This window comes from Bathycoccus prasinos (genome assembly GCF_002220235.1).
Source record: "Bathycoccus prasinos genomic : Chromosome_9".
Classification (NCBI taxonomy): Eukaryota; Viridiplantae; Chlorophyta; class Mamiellophyceae; order Mamiellales; family Bathycoccaceae; genus Bathycoccus; species Bathycoccus prasinos.
This window is the reverse complement of record NC_024000.1, coordinates 753,414-772,318: the sequence shown is the minus strand read 5'-3', so window position 1 is coordinate 772,318 and position 18,905 is coordinate 753,414. Positions and strand designations below refer to the sequence as shown.

At 47.3% G+C, this 18,905-nt stretch overlaps 12 protein-coding genes across 12 annotated transcripts; 8 read left to right on the top strand and 4 right to left on the bottom strand.

Moving 5' to 3' along the window:
* Positions 1–12: 12 nt before the first annotated feature.
* Bathy09g04110 lies at positions 13–592 on the bottom strand (the record flags this gene model as incomplete). The annotated part of the gene is made up of 2 exons (XM_007511101.1): positions 13–266; positions 298–592. 2 exons carry the CDS (start codon positions 590–592, stop codon positions 13–15), a joined length of 549 nt encoding a protein of 182 aa, XP_007511163.1.
* Positions 593–851: 259 nt separating this feature from the next.
* Positions 852–1,700, top strand: nicotinamidase (pyrazinamidase/nicotinamidase; the record flags this gene model as incomplete). The annotated part of the gene is made up of 1 exon (XM_007511135.1): positions 852–1,700. The coding sequence occupies one exon, from the start codon at positions 852–854 to the stop codon at positions 1,698–1,700; it is 849 nt and encodes a 282-aa protein (XP_007511197.1).
* Positions 1,701–1,845: 145 nt separating this feature from the next.
* Positions 1,846–2,523, top strand: Bathy09g04090 (predicted protein; the record flags this gene model as incomplete). The annotated part of the gene is made up of 1 exon (XM_007511081.1): positions 1,846–2,523. The coding sequence occupies one exon, from the start codon at positions 1,846–1,848 to the stop codon at positions 2,521–2,523; it is 678 nt and encodes a 225-aa protein (XP_007511143.1).
* A 171-nt stretch (positions 2,524–2,694) lies between these two features.
* Positions 2,695–3,750, top strand: Bathy09g04080 (predicted protein; the record flags this gene model as incomplete). Its single annotated transcript, XM_007511124.1, has 1 exon — positions 2,695–3,750. The coding sequence occupies one exon, from the start codon at positions 2,695–2,697 to the stop codon at positions 3,748–3,750; it is 1,056 nt and encodes a 351-aa protein (XP_007511186.1).
* A 186-nt stretch (positions 3,751–3,936) lies between these two features.
* Positions 3,937–7,911, bottom strand: Bathy09g04070 (condensin complex component; the record flags this gene model as incomplete). The annotated part of the gene is made up of 1 exon (XM_007511098.1): positions 3,937–7,911. One exon carries the CDS (start codon positions 7,909–7,911, stop codon positions 3,937–3,939), a length of 3,975 nt encoding a protein of 1,324 aa, XP_007511160.1.
* Positions 7,912–8,193: 282 nt separating this feature from the next.
* Bathy09g04060 (predicted protein) lies at positions 8,194–9,582 on the top strand (the record flags this gene model as incomplete). Its single annotated transcript, XM_007511215.1, has 1 exon — positions 8,194–9,582. One exon carries the CDS (start codon positions 8,194–8,196, stop codon positions 9,580–9,582), a length of 1,389 nt encoding a protein of 462 aa, XP_007511277.1.
* A 91-nt stretch (positions 9,583–9,673) lies between these two features.
* Positions 9,674–11,074, bottom strand: Bathy09g04050 (4-hydroxyphenylpyruvate dioxygenase; the record flags this gene model as incomplete). The annotated part of the gene is made up of 1 exon (XM_007511142.1): positions 9,674–11,074. One exon carries the CDS (start codon positions 11,072–11,074, stop codon positions 9,674–9,676), a length of 1,401 nt encoding a protein of 466 aa, XP_007511204.1.
* Positions 11,075–11,301: 227 nt separating this feature from the next.
* On the bottom strand, positions 11,302–12,231 carry Bathy09g04040 (the record flags this gene model as incomplete). The annotated part of the gene is made up of 1 exon (XM_007511273.1): positions 11,302–12,231. The coding sequence occupies one exon, from the start codon at positions 12,229–12,231 to the stop codon at positions 11,302–11,304; it is 930 nt and encodes a 309-aa protein (XP_007511335.1).
* Positions 12,232–12,528: 297 nt separating this feature from the next.
* Bathy09g04030 (unknown protein) lies at positions 12,529–13,188 on the top strand (the record flags this gene model as incomplete). Its single annotated transcript, XM_007511059.1, has 1 exon — positions 12,529–13,188. One exon carries the CDS (start codon positions 12,529–12,531, stop codon positions 13,186–13,188), a length of 660 nt encoding a protein of 219 aa, XP_007511121.1.
* Positions 13,189–14,111: 923 nt separating this feature from the next.
* Positions 14,112–15,314, top strand: Bathy09g04020 (predicted protein; the record flags this gene model as incomplete). The annotated part of the gene is made up of 1 exon (XM_007511252.1): positions 14,112–15,314. The coding sequence occupies one exon, from the start codon at positions 14,112–14,114 to the stop codon at positions 15,312–15,314; it is 1,203 nt and encodes a 400-aa protein (XP_007511314.1).
* A 716-nt stretch (positions 15,315–16,030) lies between these two features.
* Positions 16,031–17,038, top strand: Bathy09g04010 (unknown protein; the record flags this gene model as incomplete). Its single annotated transcript, XM_007510919.1, has 1 exon — positions 16,031–17,038. The coding sequence occupies one exon, from the start codon at positions 16,031–16,033 to the stop codon at positions 17,036–17,038; it is 1,008 nt and encodes a 335-aa protein (XP_007510981.1).
* A 304-nt stretch (positions 17,039–17,342) lies between these two features.
* Bathy09g04000 (predicted protein) lies at positions 17,343–18,771 on the top strand (the record flags this gene model as incomplete). Its single annotated transcript, XM_007511082.1, has 2 exons — positions 17,343–18,249; positions 18,290–18,771. 2 exons carry the CDS (start codon positions 17,343–17,345, stop codon positions 18,769–18,771), a joined length of 1,389 nt encoding a protein of 462 aa, XP_007511144.1.
* Between the last annotated feature and the right edge of the window lie 134 nt (positions 18,772–18,905).

The window sequence follows — 18,905 nt, the reverse complement described above, 5'->3', positions numbered from 1 at the left end:
ACTATAAAAGAGCTAATGTTGAGTGCGCATGTGGCTTTGCAAATGACCATATTGACGAAAAGCTTTATCACAAACATCACACTCGTACGGTCTTTCTTTCGTGTGAATACGCATGTGGGTTTTCAAACTACCAGATTCACTAAAACGCTTCTCGCACACTTCGCACTCGTACGGTTTCTCGTTCGTGTGAATACGCTTGTGTTTTTTCAAATTACCAGCTGTAGTAAAACACTTCTCGCACACATCACACTCGTACGGTTTCTCGTCTGTGAATACGCAGGTGGACTTTCAAATTACTATCTGTGCTAAAACTCTTCTCGCAAACGCCGCACTCGTGTTGCGTTCTCTTTCTCTTCGATCCTTTCCTAAAAGTAGTTTCTTCTTTTCGTGTCTGTTCGTCCATCTCATCATCATCATCATCATCATCATCATCGTCATCGTCATCGTCATCAACAACAACAACAACATCATCATCATCATCGTCAGGTGGTATTTGCAAACACAACACCGGTTCTTCTTCTTCGTCATCACCCACAACCACCGTCTTTACGTTCACCGCGCGCTGCGGATGTGGATTCTTTCGTCTCGCCATTCTGTATAGTATTTCTTCTTCTTCTTCTTCTTCTTCTTCTTCTTCTTCTTCTTCTTCTTCTTCTTCTTCTTCTTCTTCTAAACGTTGAGCGCGCTTTTGTGAGTTAAAATGACAACTTCTTTTCCCCCAAACTTTTGAGAGAAAAGTTCGTTATACTCCTCTCTCTCGCGCGCGTGCACACATACTACTTTGTTCCCACCACGAACCCCACAAAACAACACTTCTCAGCGCACACAGCCTTTTTCTTCGCAACAACACAATGTCTTTCGTCTCAAACTCAGAAGAAAGGAAAAAGAAATGGATGACTTTTATGGAAACGAATCGAATGTTCTTTGGAAGCGGCAACGACGAGAACGAGAACGAGATGAACGAGAACAAGTCGTGTCTGATCGTGGTCGATGTGCAAAACGATTTCCTCTCACCAACTGGCGCCTTGTCCGTCCCAAATTCGGAAGAAATCATCGAGGATGTGAACGCGTTAGTCGATGTATTCTCCGAGAGAAACGAGCTGGTGATTTTTACCCAAGACTGGCACTGCCCAGAGCACTCCTCGTTCGCGAGCGCGGAAAAGAATAAGAAACCGTTCGACGAGGTGGTGAAGTGTTACAAAAAAAACGAAGGAGGAGAAGTAAAAGTGGTGCAGACGTTATGGCCGGACCATTGCGTGCAAGGGACGAAAGGCGCGGAGTTTCACGAGAGAATTCGAGTCCCCACTTCGGCGAAAGTTATTCGGAAAGGGTTCCGTAAACGGGTGGATTCGTACTCGGCGTTTCTGGAAAACGATAAAGAAACGGAAACTGGGTTGAGCGAGTTTATTCGCGGCGTGAATAAAGGATTGGAGTTATCATCATTAACATCATCATCGAAGAGTGATGATAACGCCGCGAAAAGTCCAAAAATCACGCACTGCGTGATCGTCGGCGTCGCTTTCGATTATTGCGTCCGTTTCACCGCCGAGGACGCTTTCGAGCTCTTCGATCGCGTCGTCGTTTTGGAAGACGTGACTCGAGCGGTAAATCTCGGTGACTCGGTCAAAGAGGCCAGAAAAGCGATGGAACAGAAAGGCGTTCACGTGGTTAAAATCAGCGACGGGGACAACAACATATAATAGCGACATCGTACGTAGAGTAGTAGTAGTAGTAGTAGTAGTAGTAGTAAGAATCTCTTCAAAGAAGCAGACACACTTTATGTAATACTCTCGCTTCGTTGTAATACTAATACTAATACTAAGAACAAGAAAACAGCGATAAAGAATGGGTGGCACGGCAAACATCCGCCGCGAGGCCAAAGCTTCGAGGGAACAAGAGCAACTCGCGAAAACGAAAGCGCAGGAGCACAAAGCGAACGAAGATGCGAAATTCATCGGCTTCGAGAACCCGACGTTAAAACGAGAGAAGAAGAGAGAAGAAGACGCGAAGAGAGAAGACGAAATCGCGCTGAGGAAAGCGGAGAACAGAAGAATAGCGAAAATGGAGGAAGAGGAGATGAACAAAATCGGTCAGAAGAAGAGTTCGAGTAGTAAGAAGCTGACGAAATTCGAAATCGAACAGAACAAAGCGATGGATGCAAAGGCGAGATTGAAGGCGAAATTCGCGGCGAAGCGAGAAGCGGAGTCGTACGTCAACGTGGACGAAATCGAAAACACAAACAAAGCACGCTTTGACGCAGAAAATAAAGAAGCAGTAAAAGGAGGAGGAGGAGGAACTATCGACAGAGCGGTCAAGGAGTTGACAGGATTGGACATCGCGAAGAAAACGCAACCGGTTTCGATGAAGGCGGCGTACAAAGCGTTCGAGGAGAGAGAACTCCCCGGGATGAAAGAAGAACGGCCGGGGTTGAAGAAAAGTCAGTACGACGAGTTGTTGTCCAAAATGTGGAAGAAAGATCCGACGAATCCCGTGAACGTTAATGCTTTAAAGAACGGCAAATGATGCAGCGATAGGGGTTGATTGATACTCGTTTAGAGCAGGGATCAAAACCACCACACAAAAACAAAGTTAAGTTGTTGTTTGCACGCACACTTAAAGCGCACTTAAAGACAGTAAAATCCTCTCGTTTTCGAGCGCTCAGAAAGACCCTCTTTTTCCCTTCATTTCTTCTCAATGATTGCGTCTTCTTCTTCTGCCGCTGCTGCTGCTCTGTCGTCGTCGAGTCATCATCATCATCATCATCATAAGCAGCGCATTATCCAAAACTTCAAGAGAAAGACGACGACGAAAACAACAACAAATAGAAGAAGAGCGACGACGACAACAAAAGCTATAATGGGAGACCAAGGAATTTATAATCCTCCGGAGTCGAAAGAGGAGGCGTTTCAGCAGTGCGCGACCGCGATCGAACGTCTCGTAAACGCGTCCCAGAAAAAAAGCAGTTCGAATAAAAAACGAGCGATGCGAAAGCAAGTCTCGAAAAGAGGGCAATTTTTATGCGCGGAATTACCGGTGATGGACGACGGCGCTTTATCCACGTCGGAGATGGCGTTATCGCTGGTGTTTGACGAGGAAAACACGAGCGTGGTGTACGCGGACGAGGAAGCGGCGAGGAAGAGCGCAGAGAAGAATGGTAAAGTGGAAACGTTCTCGCTGGCGGAAGCGTTGGAGGTAGAGGCGGATTTCATCGCGAGCGAGAAGACCGGGGCGGTATATTTGGTCGGGTTTGGAGAAGACGAAGTTGAACAGGCGGTGAAGTTAACGAAGAAGATTAACCCGTCGCGGGCGATTGTTTTGGTGAACGCGGAGTGGATGCACGCCGGTGATGGGGGAGATATTTATAAATCCGAAATCATTGCGAGCGGGAAAGACGTGGATTCGATTTCAGAGACGGAGAAGTTTAAGAATCAATTCGCGGTGGTGTACTCGTATTTACCCTTAGCAATTGAGAATAAGGTATTCGGCCAAAACGCTGGAGGGGCTATATTCAAGTGCGTCTTAGGTGGCGCACCGAGCGGGACGCCGTGGAGAATATTAATCACGGATAAAGATGGAAAGTTTAGTCAAGTCGGCGCGATGCAACGAAGACCCGAAGGCGAGGACATTCAAAATACTTTTTATAACGCTTACGCGGCGACAAGTCAGGTGAATAAAGGCGTCGGAGCGATAAAGAGCACGTTCGATAAGTTCAAAGAGAATTTACCTAACCCGTTCGGTGGCGGCGGATAGAAGTAGAAAATAGTATAGGTCCAGTAAATTACTTCGTATTAATTCATTTTTACAAAATTGTGTTTCTCTCTATTTCTTCTTCTTCGTGCGCGCGTTTGCGCGCGTATGTGTGCGCGTATGTTATTCAGCACGTTCTTCTTGTCAACGCCGATGATTGTATTCTCTCCGCCACTGAAATTTTCATCATCAAGCAGTCTCGGCGAACTGCGTCAAATCAAACGTCAACACCTTTGAGCACGCCTCTCGTTGGTCTCTCGAAACGCCGACTAACGACTCCGCCTTGTCGTAAAAGTTATCCTTGAGCGAAATGACGATGGATTGCGTACCACCTTTGCCTAAGGATTTCGAGCGGACAAACCTAGCCATTTTTTCGACGTTGGATTTATCCAACGCCGCGTCGACTTCGTCCAAGACGAAAAATGGCGACGCGCGATAGGAGTGAATCGCAAAGAGCAACGCCAAAGCGGCGATAGTTTTCTCGCCGCCCGATAACATCTCCATCTCGCGGTATCGCTTAGATGGAGGCATGGCGGTGAAGTTCACGCCACCCAAGAACGGTTCGTCGTAATTTTCGAGCGTTAAGAACGCTTGACCTCCCGTTGGATGCGCGCTACCTTTCGTCAACTCTCGGTACGTCTCAGAGATTCTCTTCTCGACGTGCTCAAACGCGCCTCTAAAACGAGCGCCTCTCGTCTCCGCAATCTCTCGGAAGGTGATTTGACACGCGCTCAACTTTTCTCGCGCATTATCAATCTCAACCGCTTGTTGCTTTTCCTTTTCGAGAATTTGGTCGTACTGTTCGAGCGCTTTCATGTTTGGCTCGAGCTTTTCTAAAGTAGCGGCGCGTTCGTTGCACTCGTCGCGCATTTCCCCGTCGAGTCGGTCTCTTTGCGCCTGATCGATGGCTAAGCGCAACTCGGGTTTCAAGTCCGAATAGTCTACCGCGTAGTTTTCGTCCGTATCGTACTCACTTCTTGGCGCGTCCACGTCCATGGCGTCGTCGTCATTTTCTACTTCTTCGTCTTCTCCTTCTTCTTCGTCGTCATCGCCCGCAGTCTTTCTTTTTCGAGACGAACTCTTCTTCTTCTTTTTCGCACTACCAGAGCCGGCGGCGAGTTGCGCCGCTCGCGGGATTTCCAACAACTCCATGCTCGCATTCTTCAAGACGTCCAATCTCGAACCTCTCAACGCGTCCAAGTGATTATTCTTGGCGTTAATCAACCTCGAAAATCGTTCCCGTTCGTCGTTGGCTTCCGCGTTGAGCTCTTTCAGAGATTGCAATTCGCGTTCGACGCTTCTCGCGTCGTCTTTCGCGCGTTTCAATTCACCATCCAGCTCTTTCAACTGCGTCTTCATCTCAGCCGTGCTTTGATTGAGTTTTTCCAACTCCGTTTCCAAAGTTTCGATTTCCTTTTCGCACTTTTTGATATCTTTCTCGTTGCGTTTGATGGCGGAGTCGTTGTCGCGGGATTTTTCGTAATCGAGTAACTCAACGACGCGCGCGCGTTGCGACGCAAACTCTGCTTTAGCTTCCGCTTGTTTCTTTCGCCTCGTCTCTCGTTCTTCTTCGTGCTCGCGAATGTTTTTGATGCCGACACGCTTGGAAAACTCGGCGTAGATTTCGTCGGAAATGTCGTGGATTTTCGCGTCCAACTCGACAATTTTTGCCTCGAACTCTTTGATGGATTTCTCCGTCGCCTCGCGTTCGGGAATGATCGGTTTCAACGCGTCGTTAATTGAAGTCATTTCATCTTGAAACCGCTTCAATTTTGCCTCGACGTCTTTGTAATCTTCCTTCAAATTCGCCAAATCGCGTTCGTGTCGTTGCTTTTGAGAGTACACCGCGCTCTCCTCGTTTATGATTTGTTGCACCGATTTCAACTTCAACATTTCCGTTTCTAACTTTTCTTTTTCTTTACGCCACGTGTCAATATCCGCTCGCGTGAATCTGTTCGCTTTATCCGTCAATCCTTGAGAGCTCCCACCGGTAAGTTTACCTGCTTTATCGATGCTCGTGCCGTCTAAAGAGACGACTTTCAATAGCGCGCCGGCGTTCTTCTTGCTCTTGTCGTACGCAAGTTTCTTCGCCTCGGCGTGGGTGTCGCAGACGACGCAATCCCCTAACGAGTGCAACATCGCTCTGTGGTACGCGTTATCGTAGCTGACGACATCGATGACTAATTTCGCGGTGCCGCCTAATTCGCGCAAGCGTTCGTTGTTCTCGGACATCGTCTTGATGTCTTTCAACGGAATAAATTCCATCGCCGGGACGCGTTGGTCTTTCAAATACTGAATGCACTCTTTCGCGGATTCACGATCGTCTACGACTACCGCATCTGCGCTTCGACCTAGTGCCGTGATCACAGCTAACTCGTACTTTTTGTTCGACACTTTAATCAAGTCTGTGACTCTCCCGCGACATCCGGCGAAGAGCGATCTCATGGACGCGATTGCCTCCGTCGCTTTCATTTCGCGTTCGTTTTCTTTACGCAGGGCCTTCGCACTTCGTAACTTCTCAGTTAATGCGTCGATTTGCGTTTGGTAGTGTTCCGCTTTTGCTCTCGTAGATCGTTTCTCGTCCGCTAAAATCTTAATCTTGGCGTCTTGCGCTTTGAAATCGGATTCGGCCAGTTTCACTTTTTCGCCAACCTCTTTCAATCGAGCCTTTTGCGACTTCTCGTTTTCTTTCAAGAACGATTTACGTTTCTCCAACTGCGCGATTTTACCTTCTAAACGTTCCAACGTGCCTTTGTCAACGTTCGCTCTGTTTTCCGCCGCGTCGCGTTCGCGTTTGAATTTAAACGTCTTCGAACCGGCTTCCGCGCGTTTTTGGTTAAACTCTTCGCGTTGCGCGTCGCTTAATTCTACTTTCGACCTCTTCTCGGCTTTCTTCAGCTGGTCCGCGTCGTACAATCTCTCCGCGTCGTTCACTTCCTCCAACTGCTTCTCCAACTTTGTCACGTCTTGCGATCGAGAATCTTTATCCTCCTTTGTCTTTTCCAAGTTTGTTTGCAACAACTGTAATTTCTTCTTGTTCCTTTGCAAACTTTCGTTCGATTTGACCATTTTCGGCGTCGCTTTCGAGAGCTCCTCTCTCAACTTACTCATCTTCTTCTCCGCCACCAGCGCAGATTTTGCCACCTGCGCCTTCGTCTTCTTCTTCTCCTCTAGTTCGACTTTATTTGCCTCGTTCTTTTCGTCGTGCGCGTCTCGACTTTTCACAATCTTCAACTTTTCCTCCTGCATCGTCTTGATGCCTTCGTCCAAATGAAACAACTTCATCATCGCTCGATCCGTCTTCAACTCCTTCAACTCGTTCACGAGCTTTATGTGCTTCTCTGCCTCGTCTTTTTGCTCTTTAATCTGCTTTCTTTGGCTCATCAACGTCTTTTTCTTCCCGAAGACAACCGCGTTCTCCTCCTCCGCCTCTTTCACTTTCAACTGCGCGTCGTTATACGCCTGCTTCAACTCGTCGCTTCCGCTCAATTGTTCGAACAGTTGCGTCAAATCTTTCGGCGATTTCTGCGCGACGGCTTCGATATCGCCTTGAAAAACCAAAAAGTTTCTCGCTTTGACGAGGATACCAAACTGTTTCAACTTCTCCGCGTACTCTTCAAACGTCACCGTCTTGTTGTCGATTTTATAGTCCGAGGCGCCCGAGTTGGATATCGTGCGCGAAAACCGTACCTCGTTCTTCTCTCCTTCTTCTTCTCCTCTCTTCTGCCTCTTCTTCTTCTTCGAGTTTTCTTTATCTCCGTCTCGTCCTTCGCTCTCGTCTTCTTCTTCTTCTTCCTCTTCTTCGTCGTTGGTATTCAAAACGTACACTAAACTCACGCTCGCGTTTCTCTTCTCCTTCGAATCTTGCACGTCGTACGCGTACACCAAATCTCTCAACGTCGACCCTCTCAATTGCGCGGATTGCACGCCTAAAACGAACGAAATCGCATCCATCAAGTTTGATTTCCCGCTCCCGTTCGGGCCTATGATGGAGGTGAACTTTTTGAACGGACCGATGATTTGTTTCCCTTTGTACGACTTGAAATTCTCGAGCTCGATTCGCGACAGATGGCCAATCGGAGCGGCGTTTTTCTCATCATTCTTCTTCAAACCATTACCGCCATTACTACCAGGCGTGTTCGGTGGCATCAGCGGTAAAACCATTATATTATTATTATCAGTAGTACTCTTTTAATATGTAATACTATGTGTACGTGTTGTGTTGTTGTTGTTCGTGCGCTTATTAGGCGTTCAAAGTGATGTTCGAAAGAGAAAAAAAATTCAAATATTTTGGCGGGACAAAAATATGTTTAGGGTTTTGGTCAAAAGGTTTCACGACGTAAAAAAGAACAAAAAAAAAAACTGGATTTTGACTCTCGAGTTCTTTCTCTCCTCTTGATTACTGCGCGCTGTTTTGTCTTGAAGAAAACAAAGAAGACGAGAAAGATGAAGAGAAGCAACTTTGTCGTCCCCGGTGATGGTACGAGTAATACTAAGATGAATTCGACGACGATAAAATGGGACAAAGAAAAAGTCTCATCTTTGACCAACAAACAACTCCAAATGGAAAAGTGCGAAGAGATGATGAAACATTTGAGAAAGAACAACAACGCGTGTTTCACGTGCGCAGGGCCGGGATCTTTAGCCCCACAATACGCGTGCGTGACATTTTCAACCTTCATATGCACGAGATGCGCGGGCATCTATCGCGAGTTTGGGTTTCGAGTGAAAAGCGTGAGCGCGAGCACGTTTACGCCGGAAGAGGTAAACGTGTTCGTTTGCAACGGTGGGAACGAAACGGCGAGACGAAGATATTTCGCGAAAGGTAAGTACGACGAGAATAAGTATCCGAAACCGGAAAGCAGCGAGACGAATAAGATAAAAGGGTTCGTGAAAGCAGCTTTGGTGGATAAGATTTGGATGAGTGATGGTGTTGATGAAGGTGGAAAAGGAGGGGATGATGGGTCGACGACGACGCCCGCGCCGCCGGATGCGAAACCAAAGTTGTTTAGAGAGAAATCGCCGGATTTATTCGGCGGTTTGTTTGAAGATGAAAATACTGAGAAAAAGCAACAAGAACAACACCAAGAAGAACAAAAAGGGAATAGCTCGGCGAACTGGAGCTCCTTCGCGTCGCCGCCGTCGTTTCCAACCCCTGGGAATGAGACTGTTTTTAACGCGTTGGAACAAATCAACAATCCTACGAAATCTCCGACGAAGAAAATTACCTCCTCGCTCTTCGACGCCGCGGAGCAGGTACAAACCGGTGGATCTGGTTTTAGCCAAGGGTTCGCGTTGAAACCACCGCCGAGAGTGGCAAATGCGGTGTCTTTTCAACAACAGCAGCAGCAACAACAACAACAACAACAACAACAACAAGAAAACGGTACGACGGTTGGAGAAAGCGTGGGCGTGGGCAGCGGGCGTGCAATGTTGGACGACGATTTTTGGTCCCAACCAGCGATACCAACTGCTGCAGCAGCGCCGGTGATTAGTATGCCTGCAATGCCTGGCATGCCGCAAATTTCTGGATTAGGCATTTCATCGCAGCAGCAAAGCGCGCCTCCTCCTCCTCCTCCTCAGCAACCACTACCAGAAACACAACAGGCGGACCCGTTCGCTATGTTTGGCGGCATGACTGGCGTGTCGGCGCCTCCAAAACAGCCAGCTGCACAACCTCTAATGCCAGCTATGCCAACTATGCCAAATATGCCGGCGATGCCAAACATGCCAAACATGCCGGCAATGCCAAACATGCCGGCGATGCCCAGCACAATGCAAAAGACTTCTCCAAGACCTTCTCAAAATTCAGCGGCGTATAATCCGTTCGCGTAAATTAGATTTTTAGATAGCAGCACGCACGCGCAGAAAAGTGTACATATAACTTACAAATACTAATAAGCTAAAGTATAATGACTGATGATAATTATTTGCCCGCCACTGTGGGCGCTTGATTCTTCGCCTCTTCTAAACTCTTTTCGTAGTTTTCAATGCTCTTGAACAACTCGGCAAAGTTACCTTTCCCGAATCCCCCGCACCCAGCCGCTTGTTCCTTCTTCTCTTCTTTCGGATATTCGCAACCGATGCGTTGAATAATCTCGATGAATATCGTCGGTCTATCCGTGAGTGGTTTTGTAAAAATCTGAATCAGCACGCCTTGGTCGTCTTTATCTACCAACAAACCTAAGCGTTCGCACTCTTTCAAAGTTTCGTCGGACAACGCGTCGCCAACTTTGGCTTTCAAGTTTTGGTAATACTTCTCACTCGCGGGCGGTTGAAAATCAAAGCCACCAAACATGCCAGAATATTTTTTCATTTCCGTGACGGTGTGAATAATGTCGTCTGTTTTCAACGCCAAATGTTGAACGCCCGCGCCGTTGTTGGCTTCTAAATACGTCTGAATTTGCGATTTGCGTCGCGTTCCAAACGTCGGTTCGTTTACCGGAAGCAAGACAAACTCGTCGTTATTCGCTAAAACCATGGAGTTTAACCCAGAGTCGACAGTTCCAACATCCGCGGCGACAAATTCGGCAAACTCGTGGAATCCTAACATCTTTTCGATGTATTCCACGGTTTCGATCAAATCGCTCACGTTCCCGACGCAATGGTCCAAACGTTTCAAACCGTAATTCCTCTTCTCACTTTTACAGCTCTGTTCTTCTTGTTCTTGTTCGACTGCATCGTAATCTAAATACCTATACGTCTCATCGTCGTCCAAATGCGTCGTCGCATCTTCCACGAACCTCAACTCCACGTCTCCGTACAGCGCGACTTCCGCCACCGTCGCTTCGCGTCCGTCTTTCCTATTCCTCAGCGTTCTCGGCGCGCGAACACTCACGCCACCATTTTTCGTGCTCACTGCGTACGCCTCTTTGCAATCATTCACTCTCACACACACGCGTTTCACCGCTAAGCCGTGTTTCTCGACGAACTGTTTCGCTAAAGCTTTTTCTTCCTCGATTGCTTTCGTCGTTTCATCGTCGCTCACATTTTTCTCCTCCTTCTCGCCTTCTAAGTCTCTCCCGTACCCTTTTTCCTCCGTCATCACCGGCGCGGTAAACACAAACACCAGCTCGTTACTTTTCATCGCGTACGAGTTATAAATCACATTCCCGGTCGTCGTTTGATCGCTCAGACCGATGACGTTCATCCCGAGCGCGATGGCGAATCGATTCGCGGTCGTTTTCGCGTCTTGACAGAAAAACTCAATCGAGTGGAAACGCGTGACGGGGAACAAATCCGAACGCGGATTCGCGCGTTTAAAGTTTGAGTACCCGACCAGTTTTCGTTTCTTTTGTTGATTCGGTACCGTTTTTGTCGTCGTCATCGTTGACGATGTTTTTGGTGGTGGTGCATCGTCCTCGTTCGCAGGCGCAGCGGTTTTAGGTTTCATGCTCGTCGCTCTTTGCGAGTGGATAAAATGACGACGTCAACAGAGAAGAGAGGGAGCAAATGTTCTAAAAATAGCGCATATTTGGCGTGTTTAATTGTTGTTTGATTCGTTCGATACGTCACGTAAATGTATACGTGTGTATATGTAGGACTATAAAAGAGCTAATGTTGAGTGCGCTTGTGGCTTTTCAAATCACCAGATTGACGAAAAGCTTTCTCGCACACATCACATTCATACGGTTTCTCGTTCGTGTGCGTACGCATGCCGGTTTTCAAATTACTAGATTGAGTAAAACGCTTCTCGCACACATCACATTCGTACGGTTTCTCGTTCGTGTGAATACGCACGTGGACTTTCAAATTACTAGAATGACGAAACTTCATCTCGCACACATCACATTCGTACGGTTTCTCGTTCGTGTGAATACGCATGTGGGCTTTCAAAGTACCAGATTCACGAAATCTTTTCTCGCAAACATCACATTCATACGGTTTCTCGTTCGTGTGAATACGCATGCGGGTTTTCAAATTACTAGCTTGAGTAAAACGCTTCTCGCACACATCACATTTATACGGTTTCTCGTTCGTGTGAATACGCATGTGGACTTTCAAATCACCAGATTGACGAAAGCACTTCTTGCAAACTTCACATTCGTACGGCCTCTCGTTCGTGTGAATACGCATGTGTATGGCCAAACTTGATGGACTAACAAACACCTTCTCGCAAACATCGCACTCGTGTTGTTGCGTTCTCTTTCTCTTCGATCCTTTCCTAAAAGAAGTTTCTTCTTTACGTGTCTGTTCGTCCATCTCATCATCATCATCATCATCATCGTCATCATCATCATCATCATCATCATCATCATCATCATCGTCATCATCATCATCATCGTCATCATCATCATCATCTTCATCGTCATCAATATCATCATCAACAACAACAAAAACATCATCATCATCCTCGTCAGGTGGTATTTGTAAACACAACACCAACGGTTCTTCTCCTCCTCCTTCTTCTTCTTCATCATCATCACCCACAACCACCGTCTTTACGTTCACCGCGCGCTGCGGATGTGGATTCTTTCGTCTCATTCTTCTTCTTCTTCTTCTTGTAGTATCGCAAACCACGCGCGCAGCAGAAAACTATTCGCGAGAGGGGAGTGAAGTGAAGTGATTTTGTTTCGATTTCCACACAACTTCCCCGTAACAAACCTTCGAATTTTACCTAATACTACTAACAACTAAAACCTTCTTCGTGCGTTTAGTTGCGAAAAAGGAGGAAAAGACGAGAGAGAGAGAGAGAGAGAGATGGGGACGACGACGACCAAAAAGAATGACGATGATGCGATGAGAACACATAACGAAGAACTGAAAGCGAACGTGGCAAAGATGGATGCGTTCTTGGACGCGATGGAAAAAGCGATTGCGAATGCGAACGACGAGGACGAGGACACGGAGGACAAGAAGCGCATCACTTCTCCTTCCTCTGCTTCGAGCAAAATGGTGTCTTTGCAAAAAGCGGAAAAGTTACTGGAACGCACGCGACTCGGCTTGCTCGCGTTCGCGGTTTTACTCAAAACCAACGGCGTCAATTCGGACGAACACGAAGGTTTACGACTTGAGAGGAAACGGGTCGAGGCGTATTCCAGGAAAATAGAGGAGACGAAGAAACGAATAACGAAGAAGAACGAAGAAGAAGAAGAAGAAGAAGAAATAGGAGAGATTAAAGAGGAGAGTAGAAAGAATAATACTCGTCATCGCGAAGACGGGGAGATCCCGCGCGCGAACGGTCGCGTGGCGTCTCGCTTTGTCTTCAACGCGCTCGGCGGATCGAAAACGGCGGAGAAGAACCGGTTGAAGCAAGAAGCGCAGGCAAAGTTAAGACGGAGCATAGAAGAGGACGTGAAGAGTAAGTTCGAGGAGAGAGTGAACGAGAGGTATAGAGAAAAGGACAAAAGCAGAGGGACGGGTGAGAAGCAAAAGACGAAGAAAAAGAAGACAAACGACCACGCCGAGCCGGAAATCGAAGACGGCGAGTACAGCGACTGATGATGACTATTCAAAACTAAAGCGCTCGCGCACAAACACAAAATTCATCACTTATACAAAGGTGCTTCAACTGGCGGCGGTCCGATGATTAAATACAGCGCCAATAACCCGACCGTCACCCCTAACATCGCTTTCGTAAACTCCGCGCTCGTCACCGCGTTCAAAGCTCTTTGCTCGTCCTCTCGTATTTGATTTTTCGCGGCGTTGTTTTCTTTGCCTCCGGTAAAGAGTCCTCCTCCTTGTTTCATGTCCACGAAATCGTTCGGGTCGGTGATGTTCATCTCTCTCGCGAAAGACTTGAGTTTGGCTTTCAAATTTTCGTCGTCGTTTTTCTTGCTGTTGTTTTCGTTGTTGTCGTTGTTGTTGGAGGAGGAGGCGTGCGTTCGATGAAGCGTCGTCGTCCTCGATGATGATGATGGTGATGACGATGGAAAATGTCGTCGATGATGATGATGATGATGATGATGATGATGATGATGTGATGACGACGACGGCAAAGCAGAGCTCGTCCAAAATCTCAAAGAAGAAGAAGAAGAAGAGGACAACATTATTATTCTTAGCTATATATCAGAGCGTAGTATCACTGCGACGCGATGTGTTTTTGCGTCTGTCTGTCTCTCTGTCTGTCTGCAAGAGCGCTTTTATACTACGTGCGTCTCCTTGGTCTGGTGAAAGATTTTTTGGGGGGAGAAACTTCTTCTGCAACCACTTTTTTTGTTGCTCTTAATTGGGCAGAAAAAGAGATCACACGTTCCAACACTTTTGTGTCTCTCTCTCTCTCTCTCGTAGAACACATACCACATACCTCTTTTGCTTGAAAAGAGAGACAAAGAGAGAGAGTGTGTGTGTGTGCGTGTAAACGACGACGACGACGAGAAAAAAGTATCATGAGCCCCGAGTTGTTCAAAAACAAAGGGGACGACATGGATGGGAAAATCTTGCCCTTGCATTCGCCTCGAACACCGACGACGACGAATACGAATAATAACGGGTCGTACAACAACTCGAATAAGAAAATAGCAACCTTATGCGTGGGGTATTGTTTCAGTTCAGCGTTTTTAGCCATCGTGAACAAATGGGCGTTGATGTTGTTCCCGTTTCCATCGATATTAACGTTCCTGCAATATTCGAGCAGCGCAATCGCGGTGACTATATTAGGGCACTTTGCTGTCGTGGAACGAGTTCGATTGGATTGGCAAAAAGCGAGGCAGTTCACGCCCGCGGTGGTGCTGTTTTACGTCTCGATATTTACGAATTCGAAGCTTCTGCAACACGCGAACGTGGATACGTTCATCGTGTTTCGATCGTGCTGCCCTTTACTGGTGTTACCGTTGGAGTACTTGTTTTTACTCAAAGGAAACAAGAGTAGTAGTAGTAGTAATAATAATAGGAATAGTAATACGAGCGACGACGGAGAGATGATGAGTACGAATAGTAGTAAGAGCGGGAATGCGAGCGTGGAAAGAGGAGAAACGACGTTAAAACCAAAACTGTCGAGTTTAGTCACCATTCGACAACTCGTATCTTTAATAGCCATCTTTCTAGGTGCGATTGGGTTTGTCCTCGTGGATAAAAAGTTCAAACTCCACAGCTACTTTTGGGGAGTCGCTTACGTCGTATCCATGACCGTCGATATGGTTCTGATCAAGAAAATAGTCACCAACGTCGATTTGAGCACGTGGGGGTTGGTGTATTACAACAACGTCTTGGCGATGTTTTTGTTTCCAATAGCGTATTTCATTTCCGGCGATTACGCGCGGTATCCAGAAATGATAGCCTCACTTTCCGACGAATCCAACTCGGCCGTGTTAGCCATCTCCACCAGCTGCCTCATGGGCCTCTCCATCTCTTACTTTGGCCTCGGCGCGAGAAGATCCGTCGGCGCGACCACGTTTACCGTCCTAGGCGTCGTCAACAAAATCGGTACTGTGATCATAAATACCGTCATCTGGTCGCACCACGCCTCGCCCATGGGTCTCACGTTCCTCATGGTGTGCGTTTTCGGTGGGGTTGTCTACCAACAAGAAGCCTCGAAGACGAAGAAAAGTCAAAGACTGTTGCACAAGAAAAGACAATTTTTGCAGCACCAAGCGGGCGGGAGCGCCGCCGCCCAACAAAAGATGTAGTAAAAAGTATTAACAATAGAATAGAAGAGAGTCACTTAGTATATACCACGAGACTTTGCGCGATTAATTATAAAGAGAGAATCTTTTAAAGTCACGCGTAACAGAAGAACAAGAACAAGAAGTGATCGATCCAGATCATCATCCTCTCTCTCTTTTTCTTTCTTTTCGTCTTCACTTTTTCTCCTCCTCCTCCTCCTCCTCTTTACTCTCACACACATAAAAGCATATAATATGTTCGACGACGATCATCCTCGCGCGATACTCATAAAACAACAACAATCTCAACATCAACACCACTCTCTCGTCGATTACCAGGTCCTCAAAAAGCGTTTGAAAGAGTGCAACCAAGCGAACGTGGATCTCGCGCGAGAGATTTCAAAGGTGGTGATCACATTTCGTTCGTCTTTGTCTCGTATTTTTTACGAAGCGTCGTTTTAATAAACTCTCGCCTCTGTTGCGCTCTCGTCGTCGTCATTGGTCGTCGTGAGAAACAACGACGCGCGGAAACGAAAGTCGACGATAAGGACGACGATGCGAGAGAGAGAGAGAGAGAGAAATGCGTGCTTCTATGCAACTCTTTTTACTCGCAAAAGTTCTCTCGTTCCTTTTCCGGTCTGACCTTTCTCTCTGAACAATACTAACAACGTGGATAACAGATAAGAGGCGAATCGAAAGAAGCGAGAGACTTGGCCCACCGCGCGTCGATATCGGAATCTATGATGCGAGTCGCGCATAACTGCGAACGCGCGGAGTTTGCTCGACTCAGGAGAGAAGATTCGAAGAAGATGAAACACATGCGGGAGGAGATCTTAAGGTTGAAAATCCAGCTGAACGACCACCACCATAACCACCACGCGACACAAACGACGATACAAACGACTTCGAGAACAAGAGAAAGGGAAGAGGAGGTGGAGCAGCAGCAGTTCTTGGCACCGGCGGGAGCAGCGATAACGGCGGTATCGTCGCCACCGCCGCCGAGATCGTATTTGCAATTGAAGAAGCGAGAGACTGCGGCTCCGGCGGCGAGGAAAGGAGGCGAAGGAGAGTTTGCGGATACGAAGGAGTACTTTGAGAGTTTTTCTTCGGAGGAAGAAGAAGAAGAAGAAGAAGAGAGCAGTTCCTCGTGGTCCGCTTCCGACGAAAGTGGCTCTTTTGTGAGCGTCTCTAAGAGTAAGCGGCAAGTTGGATTGAAGAAGAGAGACGAGAACAAAGAAGAGAAGCAACCGCTGTTGTCTCTCGGTAAGAAGGACGAAACGACGACGGAGAAGAAGAAGACATTTTCGAAGACAAAGAAAACGACCACCACCGCGCAACCAGAAAACGAAAGCGAGCATCCGCTTCTCGTTCGCACCCTCCTCAAAGGTAAAGAAGGAGGAAAACCACCCTTACCGCCGCCCACTTCCAAGAAGGAACAACAAAGGACTTCTAAAAAGAAGAACGAAAAAGACGAGGTTTCGGGCGCCGACGACGAGCGAAGAAAAGGAGAACAAGAACAAGAACAACAAGAACACGACGACGAAGAACAAAAAAACCTCCTCGGCAAAAACAGCGGCCACCAAACTTTCGCCATGCGAATGGGATTCACGCGAAATGCCGCAAACGTCGACACCGAACACCGCCAAGAACAACAAAAACGAGGACGGCCGTCTCGCGACGTCGCCAAAAAAGTGGTCTCATATAAAGAGCCCAGTTTGTTGACGAAAATGCGCCGACCGTCGTCGTAACTCCACAGAAGAAGAAGAAGAACAACAACAACTTTCGAGAGAGCGTTTATTAAAAAGATATATACCCGAGTATTTAAGAGAGGACGACTGAAAAAAGAGAGAAGACATTTTTGCTCCTCTGTCTAATGAAATGAATATTATTGAGTACGAGTACGACGCAAAAAAAAGCATCAACACAAGCAAAAAAAAACACAAGAAAGAGAGAAAATTTTTAACCGAAAAATAAGGTTTTCACCGACGCGTTCGTTCGCACAAAAAACACAGACAAAACAACAACTACTTTTTCTCTTCTGTTTATAATAAGATGGCGTCTCTTCATCGCTCTCTGATGTCCTCGTCGATCAAAATCTGCACTTCGTCGTCTTCTTTATCGAAAAGAGCGCGACAACGAAGAGGAAGAGCGTTTGTCTCGCTCGACCAATCTTTGGTGAGTTCTTCGGATTCTTCTTCTCGTGATGATGATGAGGATTTTTCATCGTCTCGGCGGCGGAATCGGCTCGTAGGGAAAAAAGAGGATTTTGCTTCGAGGAGGAGGAGGAGGATAAAGACGCGAGCGATGTCATCGTCGTCATCAAATAATAACGTTCGAAATCCGCACCGAGCGAAACCAAACGTCCAATATTCCACGGTCGAGTTGACCTCAGAGTACGTTTTAGAGAAGAACTTTCACCCGAGTTACGACCACAGAAACGACCCTTTACGAGAAAACGACAGTCGATTAAACTCGCTGGCGTTTCACCATAAAAATTTGGAGGATGTGATTGCGTTATCAGAGACGAGAGGGAAGAACATGGTGGCGCCGATGACGACGCGGGTAATTTTCCCGGATTCTTACGACGAGACGAGGGCGACGCCGTACCCGATGGTGATTTGCGTTCCGGGCGATCCGGGGTACGGCGTGGATTACGAGGACGGGTATTATCACGCTTCGACAGAAGATATCGCCAGAGAAGGGATGGTTATGGCCTTGAGAGATTTAGAGTATCACAATAAGAACGATTGCATCATCGTTGATTTGTGTTTCAACACGTACACGTGGATGAACGACAGCTGTTCGAGAAACCACGAATCGTATCTCATGAATGTCGTTTTACCGGAATTGTTAGGGTACGAGGCGACAAACGTCGGAAAGATTTCCTTGATTGGGTACGGGACGAGCGGGTATGGCGTTTTATCGTTGTTGTACAGACACCCGGACGTGTTTCACAGCTGTGAGCGCGGACGCGCCTATTTGGGGCGGCGCCAACGAAGGTCGAGAAGTCGTCAGGAAAGAATATTTAGAGAGCTCGACGTACTCGTCCCCGAAAGGCTCGGAGATGGAAGAGATAACACCACCCGGGGAGAAACCAAAGAGTAAACAAACGAAAGATCAAGAGGATGAAGAAGACGAAGAGGCGAAAGAGGAGAAGAAGCGACGACGAAGTTTGCGGTATTACGACGCGTTTCCAGATTGCGGCGAGTCCTTCCCGGACGAACACAAAGTGTTGTTATTAGCGCACGCGGATAAGAACATCGAAGCGTTTTCTGGAGACCCGCGAGTGGAACAGTACCCGCGGTTAGCTTTAATCCCTATGGTTGAGTACGGTAGAGAAGTCGAGTGGTTTTCCGATGCCATCTCCAACGTCACCACGCACGACGTGCTCACCGGCCACGAGGAGGAAGAAGCGTGCCATGTCGGCCCGTGGTTAGCCACCGCGTTGGATTGGTTGAGAGAAGATTTAGGAGGAGGATGATGAAAAGTTTTTCGACGACGATAATATTAATAATGATGTTTTGTGGAATCACAACAACAACTCGTCGTTTTGCAAATATTCTTCGATTACAATGTTAAAAGTGTGTTATCCTTTCATCGTCTTCTCGTCGTCGT